Source organism: Gymnoscopelus microlampas (genome assembly GCF_963454915.1).
Source record: "Gymnoscopelus microlampas genome assembly, chromosome: 5".
In the NCBI taxonomy this organism is placed as follows: Eukaryota; Metazoa; Chordata; class Actinopteri; order Myctophiformes; family Myctophidae; genus Gymnoscopelus; species Gymnoscopelus microlampas.
This window is the reverse complement of record NC_139942.1, coordinates 39,503,671-39,518,021: the sequence shown is the minus strand read 5'-3', so window position 1 is coordinate 39,518,021 and position 14,351 is coordinate 39,503,671. Positions and strand designations below refer to the sequence as shown.

Below are 14,351 nucleotides of genomic sequence, written 5' to 3'. Positions count from 1 at the left end.
AGATTTGGCGTCCCCCCTGTAGTAACTCTGAGGACCCCCTAGGGGTCCCGGACCCCTGTTGAAGACCCCTGATTTACACGATTAGATGTTTCTGTTACATTCTTCAGAGTTCAAATGTGACTGTGCATGTCCTTCACACTTGATGTGATTCTTTACAATGACACACATTGTCTTCCAGTGGGGAACATCATCGCTGTGAAAGAAACATCCCCACTCTCTGGAGACATTTAGGAGTCTTTAATAATTATCAAAGTCTCCTAAACTTCTTCAGAGAGTGCTGATGTTTCTTTCTGTGTGTATATTGTGAAGAATCTGCACCCAGTGTAACCTCAAGACTGCCCTTTGAGTTGAGCGTGCCTTTCACTTGAAGTGAGCTGCTTTGAACATCATCACTGGCCAGCAAATGCAAAAGCAGGGCAAGTGATTAATATTTGATAGTTTGGCATAAGGTTAAGGTTTTCGGCCACCCACAGCTTTCCATTCACACTGCTGCCCATAAGTGCCAGTGAGCAAGGCACTGTATCTTTGAATGGCTTCAGGGGACTGTGTAACTTGCGGAATGTGTTGTTTCTATTGCTTCAGACACAATGTGCCCAGGCTGAATTTAGATATTTAAGAACTTCCTACATTCTCTACTTATCTCTCAACTTAAAAAAGTTAAACACTTTTCAAAGAGTAGCGCTTTTCATCACCCCCTATCCATTTAAACATTGCACTTTTTAGTTCACATTCAGTGAGAAGAGCCAAACATTCATTGCACATGCAATTATTTCTATGGCCTGATAGTAACCATTCAGAAATATTAAATTTACAAGCAGCTACGGTCATTTCCCCCCCCCCCCCTCTTCTTTGCATAATATAAATATTTACATAAAAATCTTTTTCTTTTTTTTTCTTTCAAAGGAATTGTATACATGCTAACAATGCAAGAGGGATCAATATTTCTTTGTTTACATTCCCATCCTTGTGCTGAGCTCTTCATTTTGGTATTTATTGTGCTGGCAACTCGAGGGGGGAAAAAGTTGGGATCTAGAATCAATAATAGATCAATAGAAAAATGTACTCACACATGCCTCTTACTGCGAGACTCCGGGGGCTGCCCGCTGGAGGAAATTCCCCCCAATTCGCAGGAATAAAACATTTGAACTGCACTAAACAATATCAGGCCGTGTTTTTTTTTTTCTTTCCTTATACATGACCATTTCACACATTCTCTTCTAGCAGTATCTTCTAATCATAGTATGTGACAAACAATACATTCTTTGAAATGACGGTGAGGAGAATGTTCTGTACAAGCTCATTTCTATCCAGACAGATTTACAATCATCCTCTCCAGAAAGACACACTTAAAGTCTGCCAGCTTCTGCAGATTTATCCCCCTTCCCCCCATGTCTGCTTTTTCAGACTTTGCAGGGCCAATCCAAGATGCACTCTTATTTCCTGTCCATCAACCTCTCTCCATTTGCAGGCGCATAACTGATGCAACAGAGGCATTCAATCCATCCAGGATGTTTCCTTCATGGCCTCAACAACACCACCTCTGTTCTCTTATCTTCTCTTGTTAGTGGGCCGGACCTCAGCCCGTCATCAGCCATTATAGTAGGCCACCAGTGAGACCACTGCGGGTTTGACAGGTTCTGACGGGCTCTCGGCAGCATCGACTGACGGTTCCTCTACGGGAGTGTCCGGCTTTGGCCATTCGGCAGTGGCCGGTTCGGGGCCAGGACAGGCTGGTTCTTGGGCCAGGACAGCCGGCTGTTGGTCCAAGGTGGCCACCATGAAAGGGAGGTTGTGGTCATTGGTTCGGTTCCTGAAGACCTTGGTCGCGATCTTGGACGAGCTCCTTATGCTGGAGCCACGTTGGGGCGTCTTGCACTGCCACAGCGCCCAGAAACACCTGTAGAACTGTGACCAGCATCCGTACGTTCACACGCGTGCGCAGACGACACGTGCACACATTTGCACACACACACACACACACACACACACACACACACACACACACACACACACACACACACACACACACAAAATCAGACACAATTGATGTCATGGAAGACAGCATATAGGGAAAAGACAAAGAAGTAAAAGATCTGGATAAAATGAGGGCTGCTGCAGTTTGAGTTTGAACAGTGTAATCTAATGTCACCTGTACAGTTGCTCATTCACATTTAGCCCTATCTCACAAAGGAAAAGAGAAATTAATCTGCCGTAAGACCCCCCCCCCCCTTTGTATAGTGAAGCCCTGGAGATAATTATAAATAATTAGGACTGATTAGACTCCATCCCTCCTCTGTCCCTTTCAGTCTCTCCTTCCCTTTGTCTCTGTCTCTCGATCCCACTGCGCTGCTCCATTGTTGGGGTCATCATGTAGCTAGCCTTTTCACGAGCAACAATGCACTGAGAGCTGCTCATTATTTGTACATTTCCCAAATGGTATTTAGTGTTCAACTAATTAGATTTCTCAATCACAAAATTGTTAAATTTACAAGAGTGTTGTCTAGTAAAATCTATCTATCTATCTATCTATCTATCTATCTATCTATCTATCTATCTATCTATCTATCTATCTATCTATCTATCTATCTATCTATCTATCTATCTATCTATCTATCTACTGTATCTATCTATCTATCTATCTAATACATTAAAGATCACTGGCATTATCTACTTTATACACACAGTTTAAATATTCTGTTAATGCCATTGTTTATGTCTCAAGGGCAGCTCACGAAGACAAGTCTGGCCAGATCTAAAAGCCTTGATCAAAGTGCCCCAGGATATTAGAAAGTGTTACCATGCAGGCAAATAATATTTTCTTTATTTTGCATGTTTTCTTATTCAAGCTTAGACTCTTTGCTGAATATTCTTTACCCCACAAATAAGCAATCATAGTCAACACTTTGTTTCAGACAGCTACAACAGTACAGCGTTGTGTCACATAACACCAGAAAAAACATAAATGAAGGTACAGGGAAGCTGCGTTGGAAGGGCAAAACAAACACATTTGAATCAAGTACACTGGTCAGAGTGAATAGTCAATGGACCCCTGCATAATGTCCTGCTCTTCTACAGACATATCCCTGGTTTCCGCTCTTGCACAGAAGATCATCTTGCTTCGCACCAAACACCAAACTCCCAAGGTTCCTGAGATATCCCCAGCTCAAAGTCCAGGGTTCCTAATCTCACTGACAGACAGAAAGGCAAGACGCTGAATAATTGAAGACGTCAGGAGCAGGTTGAAAGCATAACAATGCGCTGGAGGCACTATTGGCTCTTGGTTTGAATTCTGAGTGCACGGATGCACACATGGAGGCAAAAACATGCATACACGCACATGCGCATGCACACACACACGCACACAGACAGATTGTAGTTTGGTGTGTCTTCTTCAGCCCTGACTCCCAAATTGCTGTCACTGCAGTCGTCTCTCTTGAGTAAACGTAGTGTACTTAGTATACTTCAGGAGTTTCATGTATACTTATAGTCTACTACATTTTCTCAGGGGACACATGACACCGATGACCCCCAAGTCATTTTTCACCATCTCTGTCTCGTCTGAGCGGAGATATTGCACGTCAGACACATACTTAGGATTGACATTGATAACGTAAACTCAACATTGAACAAAGCTGATGAGAGAACAGGTAAGCAAGACAAAGTAATTGATTGATTGATTGATTGATGGTAGGATCACATAACACATAAGAAGGGGTAGTTATGGGGAGTTGGCGAGAGGCGCCACAGGTGACATCCACTTTTTCTGCTGTCGGTGTAGTCATAAAGCGTGCACACACGCACACACGCACACGCACACACACACACACACACACACACACACACACACACACACACACACACACACACACACACACACACACACACACACCTTGTCAGGATATATCAGCGTTTGGTCATCCAGGTGTCAAGGTTAGCGGGAGGAAAGAGAAGCACTGATTGCCCAGTACCACTTCCTGTTTGTTGGGGCTTGGTGTACCCCCCCCCCCCCCCGACCTTACTCAGCTGTCTAAAAACGACAAGATCCACAGTAGGTAGAAGGCACCATTGAAAAGATGGATGAGACAGGGGGGAAAGACAGACGGAGAGAGAAAAAGAAAAAGAGAGACGTTGTGGGAGAGTAGAGAGTACAGAAAGATGTGAGAAAGAGGCAGAGAGACCCAAAAAAAAGACAGTGAGTGACAGAGACAAAGACGGAGATGGAAGAGTGATAGAGGGAGGAAGGTGGGGAACACGATGGAGAGAGTGAGAGGGATGGGAGGAATTGTAACGAGAGAGCTAGAGAGAGAGAGAGACGGAGGATAGAGTCAGCAGGAGCACAGAGGAATGGAGACTGAGGTCAGCATAAAGGTGAGAAGAGTGACAGATAAATGGATAGAGCATGACAGAGGGATGGAAAGAGGTGCGAACCGCCTGTGTGTATGGAGAGAGGGGTTAGCACTGTTTCCGGCAGGGTCTACTCAGACCGGTCAGATCGAGTTTAGGGGATGCTTCCGGGAGAGAGGGAGAGATGTTCTCCTGCCCACTGGAATTGACAGTGTGAGGTCAAATGTCAGATATCATCTCAAACAATAAGGCATTCATCCATTTTTTAAAGGGTGGCCGGCAGAGTTCAGCTCTCCACCGCCGCCTGACTATGGACTGTACTGTTCAATGATACTCAACTTCCCCGAAACACTGACATCTCATCGGCCTGTAAAGGAATACATAGTTTTGGTATTTTTTTAGGCAGGAGTAGGAGTTCACCCAAAAAATGACTTATTTTCTATCAATTACACACATTTCTGAGACTAAAGCACAGCTCCATACGATGAGTTCACATAAGACACACGCTGTTAAGATTAACTAGTTTATAGGACTGTTCGTATCGAACGAGTCTGTAGGACTGTTTGTATGGGTGGATAGCTGGTAACAGGTTGCCCTGAGCGCCGTCGGTCAGAACGGTACCCAGTCCTATGGGGGCTCGAGTAATCAAGGCTGGTAGTCGAGTCAGAAGGTTGGGTAAATGGTTAGTAAGGCCTTTTACTCTTTCTTTGTTAGTTACACTTATTAGTTACTAATAACTGAAATATCTCTTATCTAGGCTTATCCGGCGTTGACTCGTTGAGCCTTATATAGCAACAGGATGTACTCGCTATATAACAGGGATGTCAAACATACGGCCCGCGGGCCGGATCAGGCCCGCTAACTAGTTTAATCCGGCCCGCGAGATGATTTTGCAAAACACTAAAAAAAAAAAAAAAAAAAAAAAAATTTTTTTTTTTTTTTTTTTTTTAGTTCCAAAAATGTTTTAATTGTTTTTTGGCCAAGTCTACGCCTGCAACCACACGTAACTTCCACTTTCCTCTTCTTCTTCCTCGTCTTTGTATTGGTATTGTTTGTGTTGGAGCGCCTCAGTGCGGCTGCAGAGTTCATGTGCAACCTCTACCAGAGAGAGATAGAGACACTAGAAACTCTGCTGGAGACACAAAACAAATTGTGTAGACTTGGCCCTTTGAAATAAAATGTATTTTGGCACTAAAAAAAAAAAACACTTAACGGTTATCGATTAATTAATCGGTAAGGCCTAACGGTAGGTAAACGGTTAATAAAATGTCTCCATTTGGCCATCCCTATTTGTGAAGTTTACATTTTCAGAATGTGCTTGTACTAACTAAGACTAAGTAAAGTAAACAAAGAAAACTATCTGAAGTTGTTGTTATTGTTATTATTAGTTATTATGCCATGATTTTACCGGTCCGGTAACGGTCCGGTACCGGTCCGGCCCTCTGGCCCTCTGGCCCTCCTCCATGTGGCCCCTGAGCTAAAATGAGTTTGACATCCCTGCTATATAAGGACGGCCCTAGAGCATAGCCGTTTCATTTATCATCCATATATTGATATTAGGGAAGGCTCCTGTATAAGGGGAGCCTTCGTAACACACGCGTAACAAACCCAAAAAGTTTAGTTTTTGTTGCATTTATAAACCAATATTTGATTACTGGCGGAAAGATGCTAATGTCTCCGGTAGGAGACTCTGAAAGTTATTGGCTTAGGAATGTGACAAAAACAACTACTGGGTGAACTACCGGTACTCCTCATTGGATGGAGCTGCGTTTTAGTCTACTCATTAACGTGAAAAGACTAAGGTGTATGAAAATCCAGATCAGTTGAGCTCAATTGCAAAATACACTGTAGGCACATTTAATGATCTACTCAGTGGCTTTATATCAGACCTGCAAAGCCGGATCAAGAATCCCCAAATAAAGTTTTAATTGAGCTCTTAAATGATGGCAAATTGAAGGCCTCAAGGATATTGATTGGCAAGTATTTGAAAAAGAAGAATTTCTCTTACAGGCATCAGCGGTCAGCCTGCATATTCACGTGACACTTAAGCAACTTAATTTGATTCAATAGACTTCATGTTGTGAAGTGTCTACAGACCAGGGGAACAAAATATGAAAATTAATATGTCTTGAGATTTACCTGAAAAAAGAATGACACCCACGTAGGGATTATGTAAATAGAATGACAATCATCCATTTCCCCTTCGGGCTTTCCGCATAGATTCAGCGACAGCTGAGCTCTGTGTGTGTGTGTGTGTGTGTGTGTGTGTGTGTGTGTGTGTGTGTGTGTGTGTGTGTGTGTGTGTGTGTGTGTGTGTGTGTGTGTGTGTGTGTGTGTGTGTGTGTGTGTGTGTGTGTGTGTGTGTGTGTGTGTGTGTGTGCGCGCACACGTGTGTGTGTGTGCGTGCATGTGTATGTATGTACAGTATGTGTGTACCTTCTGAAAGTCTTCTTTGCAGTGCTTAGTGCTTCAAAAACCTCCTCATAATGGCAGCCGCCACGCAGCCATGCTAAACTATGGAGTTTACAGTTCATTTATTTATTCCTTTGATAGAGAGACGAAACACAGATACAGGTGACTGTAGAGATCAAGTATAGAGTAAGTAGTAATCACTAGTAACAATAGGATAATATAAAACACAGTATAATGATGAGGAAAGCTATTGATATTAATCTCTCTACCTCAGGTGATGGGTAACCTCCCCCAAACCTTATTATGCTCACTCACGCTCCCGTGTTGGATCGTGTTTGGATTGTCTGGTAGCAAGGTGAGATAAGGATTTTCTTTCAATGCAAAGTAAACTTGTTATCAGCCACTATGTCAAGGAAAATTAGGAAGATAAAAAAACAAGCACACAATAACACACAATTTCTATATGATAAAGTTATCTGTGTGTGTCTGTCTGTTTATCTTTTATGCACACCCACACATCAGAGACTTTCCATAGCGGTGTGTTATGATCCGGGGAAGGTTATGGACAACGTTGTAAAATGTTTTATACTTAATTATATTAACATTTCAAAACCTTAATTTGACCGACATCATAGACTTGGCCTCTAAGTACTTTGTGCCTACAGTATTTAACTCACACAATAACCCAAGCAATGCTTGGTAGCCTACCTTTTACTATAATATAGTGATATGGTGAAAATGCATATTAAGCATTTTCACCACATGTATATTTCAGAACTTATTCCAGCTGATTATTGAAAGGTTCGAGGGCTGTTTTTGTCTTCATTGTCTGGTGTAAAATCCATGTAAAACATTTTAGCCGCTACCCTCAGATCTGTGTCTTGTTTGCTGTGTTGACAGCAAATACTGATATTTACTTGAGAATATATAAATCCGGTGGTGCCAGACATAGACAGTATAGAAGTGCCATGCCGATGCTTGCCCGCCCAAATACATCATAAGGATTTGTAGAAACTCAGAGAAAAGGCCAAAACGGAGAGAAAGGTGCATTTTATCTGTCAATATGGATAGTATCGTGAATAATGTTGTTTCTGTTGATGAAAATAACCATCAACAGTTAACTGAATTGCACATTAAAAGCATCATGATTGTGTCACTTTAAAGGTGTTTTCTTACACTTTCAGTTCCCCAGCATAAATTGTGGCTTCTCTTGAATGCTCTATGTTTAGCTAATACAGATGATTTGCACACTTACATGGTATAAGTATAATATCTGCACCATCTAGTGTCATCATTGGACTGAGTACACATTGCTGGCTTGGCTCAGGCTCGAAAGGCCCTAATCTGCAGTCCGAAACTGGAAGCCCCCCCCCCACACACACACACACACACACGCACACGCACTCACACACTCACAACACACTCACTCACTCACTCACAACACACTCACTCACTCACTCACTCACTCACTCACTCACTCACTCACTCACTACTGGCAGAGCTGTGGTACTACCTAAAACATAATGTTAATAATGTTAACATACATTATGAATGCTATGTACAGTAATACATTCAATTTTCTCTCAGTCAGTACATGAACCTTGTGTTACTAGCTTTTAAATCCACTCAGGACAAAATTACTAAAAACCTTGTAGACTTGGAAATGGGATTATCAACACACATGCTGCATTCACTGTTCTCTGTTTAACGCCAATGGGGTAATTTAAACAGATGTGATGTGGGCATTGTTTCATTTTCCAATCAAATTTTCCATTAACTGATGATAACATAAGATAAGCATCTGCAAATATCAAGTCATTCTGCCTAAAGGCATTAGCCCATTTAGAATGTCCTGATTTGAGGTATGAAAACTAGTTTATGAAATCATCAGTGTCCTATATAAATGACTAAGTAGCGCCCGGGAATCGAACTCGGATCTCCCACACCACTAGCCTAAAGGGAAATTATCCCTTGGCCAGGGGAGCCACTCTGAGCCACTACTGCAACTATATATAATCATAAAGATTGCTTAAAAGATTGCTCTAGACCTTTGTTTCTCAAGTATAAAAATACATTGGAGGCACTTGATAAATCATTGTTGGATGTGACAGCATCATAAACTGAAAGATTACTGGGGGAGGACATGTCTTGATTGTATGTGTTCCCAAGTGTACTTTACATGGTTCTAATTAATAGCATGACATTAAGTTTTGAAGAGCAGGAATGTGATAGCATCTAATGATTAACAAAGTTGCAAGCCAAGGATATAAAGCGGAGCATTAATCAGTGTTGCCCTTTAATGAGAGCGGTGTCAGAGATGAATGCATTGGCCACAACAACTGAAACAGCTGGAGCTCTATGGCATCCTTGCCTTCTTTGATTATAACCACAACGTTTGTCTCCAGCAATGTGTCTTTATGTTACTGACCAGCTAGAATCGGGCATTAATGAGGTATGAGAGAACAAACCGAGCAACTACTGTAGATGAAATGAGGTATTAGTTCTTATCGCATACATTGAACCAATAGTTTTGGAAATAGACTACAACTTATTTAAGGCCTTAGAAAGCCAATTTACAATTACAATTTAGGCATTCAGCAAACGCTCTTATCCAGAGTGACTTACAATGTGAGATGTGCCCCTCAGCCCCAAGAGGAGGAGAACTCATCCGGGAGCCAGCCTGTTTGAACTGCCTATTCAAATTCTTCAACCTCATTGACTCCACAAGACAATTACCGCTGGTGGGCTCCTTAACACAGAGTGGAGGGGTGTTTACCACTTGAAGACTCACTGGGGACCTTTTTCCCTTCATGCTCAAGTTTTCCGCCTCATCCTGTTTTGATGGCGTGATCAAATCAGCGATGCTTGCTTTTAGGGATGCAGCTCACAAACACCCACATACACTGCGACAGGAAGAATTATGTCTGTCTCACACATTCCCAGCATGTGCGGAGGGCATTGGGTCTCTTTTAAATAGAATCTTGTTTTTTACTGTGGTGTTATTTGCTTATTCATTAATTTTTTGTCTTAGTGAACTATGAATCTATCCATCCCTCCCTCCCTCCCTCCCTCCCTCCCTCCCTCCATCCATCTATCCTTCCCTCCCTCCCTCCCTCCGCAGAATGATTGCAGTCTGCAAAATCTCAATGAGATTGTTGTTTGGTACATTTGCAATGCATCTAACACTGGACAAAACTACTTCTGGACTAGTGATTGATTAACGTCTGTGAGAGTGATTCAGTAACATGCTCCACGATGTGTTCAGACAGCTGCTGAACTGGGTGCTCACAGTTCATTCAGACATTAACCGACAGAAGTTAATGAGCCAGGGCACTTGGTAATGGAAAAGTAGCTCTACATTGTGTATTCACAAAATAACTCACGCCCAAGATGGTCTAACAAGCCAAACATCACCACAGATGACACCAATGCAAACACTGTGTCATTGGTTAGAAATTAATTTTACATATTGAATAGGCGGGGTCTGAACTAATGGAACATTCAGCACTCAAAGCAGAACTGCATCGACTAGAAAACAGTTTCCTTTGCAGATATCTTCTTTTCGGCAAGCTAAAATATTTTTGGACTGCCCACTTTAAAAGATGAGTTCTATTTGAATCATTTGTTCTCAAATCACTCATCACTAATTTAGAACAAGTAGGCCATGCCCTTATTAGATTTGGTCTTGTTTTATCAGAATATGGCAATAATACCCGGTGTTGCCTGGGTTAGATAGGCACAAAGCATTATGTGAGTAGGTTTTGACCAGCCCATGTCCTTCCCCGGATCATAACACACCACTATGTAAATTAAAACGCAAGTGTGGGCATGCATAAAACACACATAGGCTTTTGACCTGGTCATGACCTTCCTCAGATCATTTCACATCACTATGCTCATTTTAAGCCCAATCTGACCAGGGGTGTGGGCATGCTGTTTTAGGGGGGACGTGCATGGCATTTTAGGGGTATGTTGGGTGGGGGCTGGCTTTTCTGACTGTGGCCTGGGTTTTGATCTGCCCATGACCGTCTCTGAATTATAACACAACACAATGCGAATTTGTGTCAAAAATCTTTTGCTCTACAAGCTCACAACGTGTCGCATTGCAACACGTTGTGAGCTTGTAGAGCAAAAGATTTTGACACATTTTGAAAACTTGTGAAATGGGACATTCTGCGAGTACTTTTACTTTTGATACTTTGAGTATATTTTGATGCCAATACCTTTGCACTTTTACCCAAGTATCGTAACATTTTGAATACAGGACTTTCACTTTTTAACAGAGTATTTCTACATTGTGGTCAAAATCTACAATGCAGTACATATTCCAACGCTGTTGACCAGTAACTTTGTGCAGCGTGCATGTGCAATACCAGCCACACACATGTCCTACTGTTACCTTTTGAGCGCTTGTAATAGCTTTATTGTTATTATCATTAATATTATGATTTCAGAATCATTACCGATGCTAAAGTACCTCCGTTCTGCAAAAGGCCTGATGATGAATGAATGGTGATCTTGATGAAGAATGAAACTGATAATGTTTCGAGGCTTGATGAGGTCTGTTGATAGGATGTGTAGTCATTGTAACGATCATCAGAATGCCTTTTCACTGGAGCGCTGAGTGTGCTGTAAAAGAGAGGCTCTTGACCAATCAGGCAATTGTGGCCGACACAATCCATTTGCGCGGTTCTTAATTAAAACCCCAGTCATGAAGGGAAATAACGATGCACCATTAACTTTATCAATTATCCCAAAGTTCAAGCGGTTTCTTCCTTAGCCATGCAGGCGAGTTGTGGAGGTGAGAAGTTGTAGTTCTCTGAAGTTACACGTGACGTGTGGTTTACAGGGCAACATTAATGTTTTACTTAAAGGCGATAGTGCATGCACATTCAATCTCACCCATCTCACTGGTTATTTCTCAGCTCCACTTGTTTATTGCTTCAACATTTCGATCCTGCTGGATCTTCTTCAGGAATTAGATTCCTCTTTTTTTTTCTAAAAGTTTTTATCCCACGATTTTTGTGAGCCATTTTTTTCACCCAGTGCCAATTGCCTATGTAATCCTGGGCGCTACTCTCCCTCTGCCAGCCTAGGGAGAGCCCAGACTGAGCTCATGCCTCCTTCAATGCATGAGGAGTGAGCAGGCCGCTTCTTATCACCTGACAGGGGGGAAGGAACACGTTATTCCAACCAGTTCCTTTCCCCTCCATCAGGCGCTCCGGCTGACCTGGGGGAGGCAGTATAGAGACCAGGATTACTGCATGTTTTTGTGAGGGTACCTACCCTAGGGGACACGGGGAGAACATGCAAACTCCACAAAGAAAGGCCCTTTTGCCAACCCCACCTAGGGTATGGGCACTGATGATGCAGAGGAGAAGACACGCCCACAGCGTCCGCGGCGGGAATTGAACCCAGGACCTTCTAGCGGTGAGGCATCATCGTAGGAATTAGATTCCTGAAGAATTTCCAGCAGAATTGAAACATTGAAACATTAAAGGAGTAGTTCACCCAAAAAAAGACTTCTAGACAATCAGGATGGAATATGAAATACTGTACCGGTTTCGTTTAATGACTATAGAGATACTGTGTACCGATTTGCGTGATGTTTGAATCAAATCTGTAGGAGTACTGTCAACATTTTTTGTGTGCAAAAAGCGGCCTCCTGGTGGCACTATATGGCCCATGTGAAACATTTGGGGCAGAGGTACTGAATTGGTATACAGGGAGTGTGTGTGCACAGTTTCGCTGCGATCAAGCCAACAGTGCCAGAGATTAGCTGTCCACAGACACGGACACACACACGGACGGACGGACAGACAGGGTAAAAAACATAGTCTCCGCTTTCCTTTCGGCCTGGCAGAGACAATAAGTCATTTTTTGGGTTAACTACTCCTTTAATGTTTTATAATTTCCTTAAATAATTACCTTAAAATAAGTTGACACACATTTCGCAATATTTGTTTTCTTTCTTTTCCGTATGGCTGTCTGATAGAAAAAGTGGACACAACAGGTTCCGAGTCACTGTCGGTGCAAACCTTGTATGACCAAAACTGTTACTTTTCAGCAGATGAGAAAAAAAGAACCCTTGTTCCAATGGACCTGATAGGCGTCATATCCGCTTTATCTTCCGATCAGTTTCAGAGCTTCCGTACGACAGAAGCATTTGTGGGAGGCAACAGTCTGGCTCGCAAGACTACAATGGACCCGATGTAGTCATTATTTAGTGACGAGCTCTTAATCCTTTTCATTGGTTCAGTATTCATAAAAATAAGAGACAGATTTAAACACTCACTCTCACTTTCAAAATCTTTAAATATACAGCGAAAATAGCCAATCTACAAGCTTGTAGATCTGCTATTTTCGCGACTGTTGTGCAACACGTTTGTACAATGAAGAAGGGCATTCATTTTTATGAAAAAACAACATAAAAAGTTGAAATATGGAGATATGACAGCAAACGAAGAGCAGATTACCCATAATGCACTACCCTTTACACCCCTCTGTCCCTTGAGTCAAGTTGGTCATCCACCGACCTCTTGATGCTTCATGCTGGAACAGACATGCAGCAGGTGATATTCGTATCTGTACAGCATTTTTAGTCTTCAACTCGCCTCAACTCACAGTTTCCATAGTAACGGGCTGGGAGGAATTGAAGACTGAAAATGACATACAGGACATCTCTCTCTCGCTCCCATGCCCCCTCTCTCTCTCTCTCTCTGTCTGTCTGTCTGTCTCCAATGAGGACAATGACGAGTGGGCTAAACAGTCCCTGAAAGGTATAGTTAGTTGTGGTCGAGGTGAGAAAGTGAGGAACGTGAGCTTGTAACTGACAGGAGGGCAGAGCATTATCTGGCGGCTCATTCAGAAAATGGTCTTAAGATCAAATTTCATCTTAAGTAACTACTTACGCACAAACAAATGATGAAGTATGTATCAAAAAATCTTCCTTAGACCTGGAAATGATCATGTGTCTACAGTAAATTTCCCGCTGGATATTTTCGGTACTGTATACTGTAGGCACAGGAGCCTGCATCTTATGAACCGCAGAGAGCCGAGGGCATTTTATCAGGTACAGGTGTGAGGAATTAAACCAATATCCAAACCCAGTGTGTTTTCAATGAAATATATGGCGAGAGATGCTTCAATTTGTGCAAATCGCTAAACTTTAACTCAACATGGCTCCTCTTGCATTATTGGAAGACATTGTCAGCTGTGCGTTTTGAAGAGAAGGGGTTTTCGGAGAGGAAATATGGTATATTATATCCCAGTCGTCTTCATCCTGCCCACTGTGATCCGGGTTATTTTCTGTAAACTTGACAGTTATAAAACCCACAAAATAGAACCAGAGTCCTACAGACCAATCATTTGTATACAGACATTGAGACAGCACATGTGCATGCAGGTTACATGTAAGGGATTCCCAAACCTGGAAAAGAATTTATGGAATGCATTTTTACACAGGAGTGCTGTGACTTCATTCCCAGCGTCTTATGAGTGTTCGGGTTCCATTGTAATCTGCCTGCGCGCGCATGCCTGCTTGATATCAGTGTAACGTGGTCTGATAAGGGGTCTATTCCATTATTCCTAGCTGT

At 42.3% G+C, this 14,351-nt stretch overlaps 1 protein-coding gene across 1 annotated transcript in view; it reads right to left on the bottom strand.

The window, feature by feature from the left end:
• Positions 1–891: 891 nt before the first annotated feature.
• Positions 892–14,351, bottom strand: part of LOC311046051 (vertebrate ancient opsin-like) — a gene marked incomplete at its 5' end in the record, with an annotated part of 77,777 nt that continues 64,317 nt past the window's right edge. Inside the window, one exon of the mRNA XM_084058154.1 lies at positions 892–1,905. Within this exon, the coding sequence (XP_083914280.1) occupies positions 1,588–1,905 (318 nt within the window). The 3' untranslated portion in view covers positions 892–1,587. The remainder of the gene's footprint in view (positions 1,906–14,351) is intronic.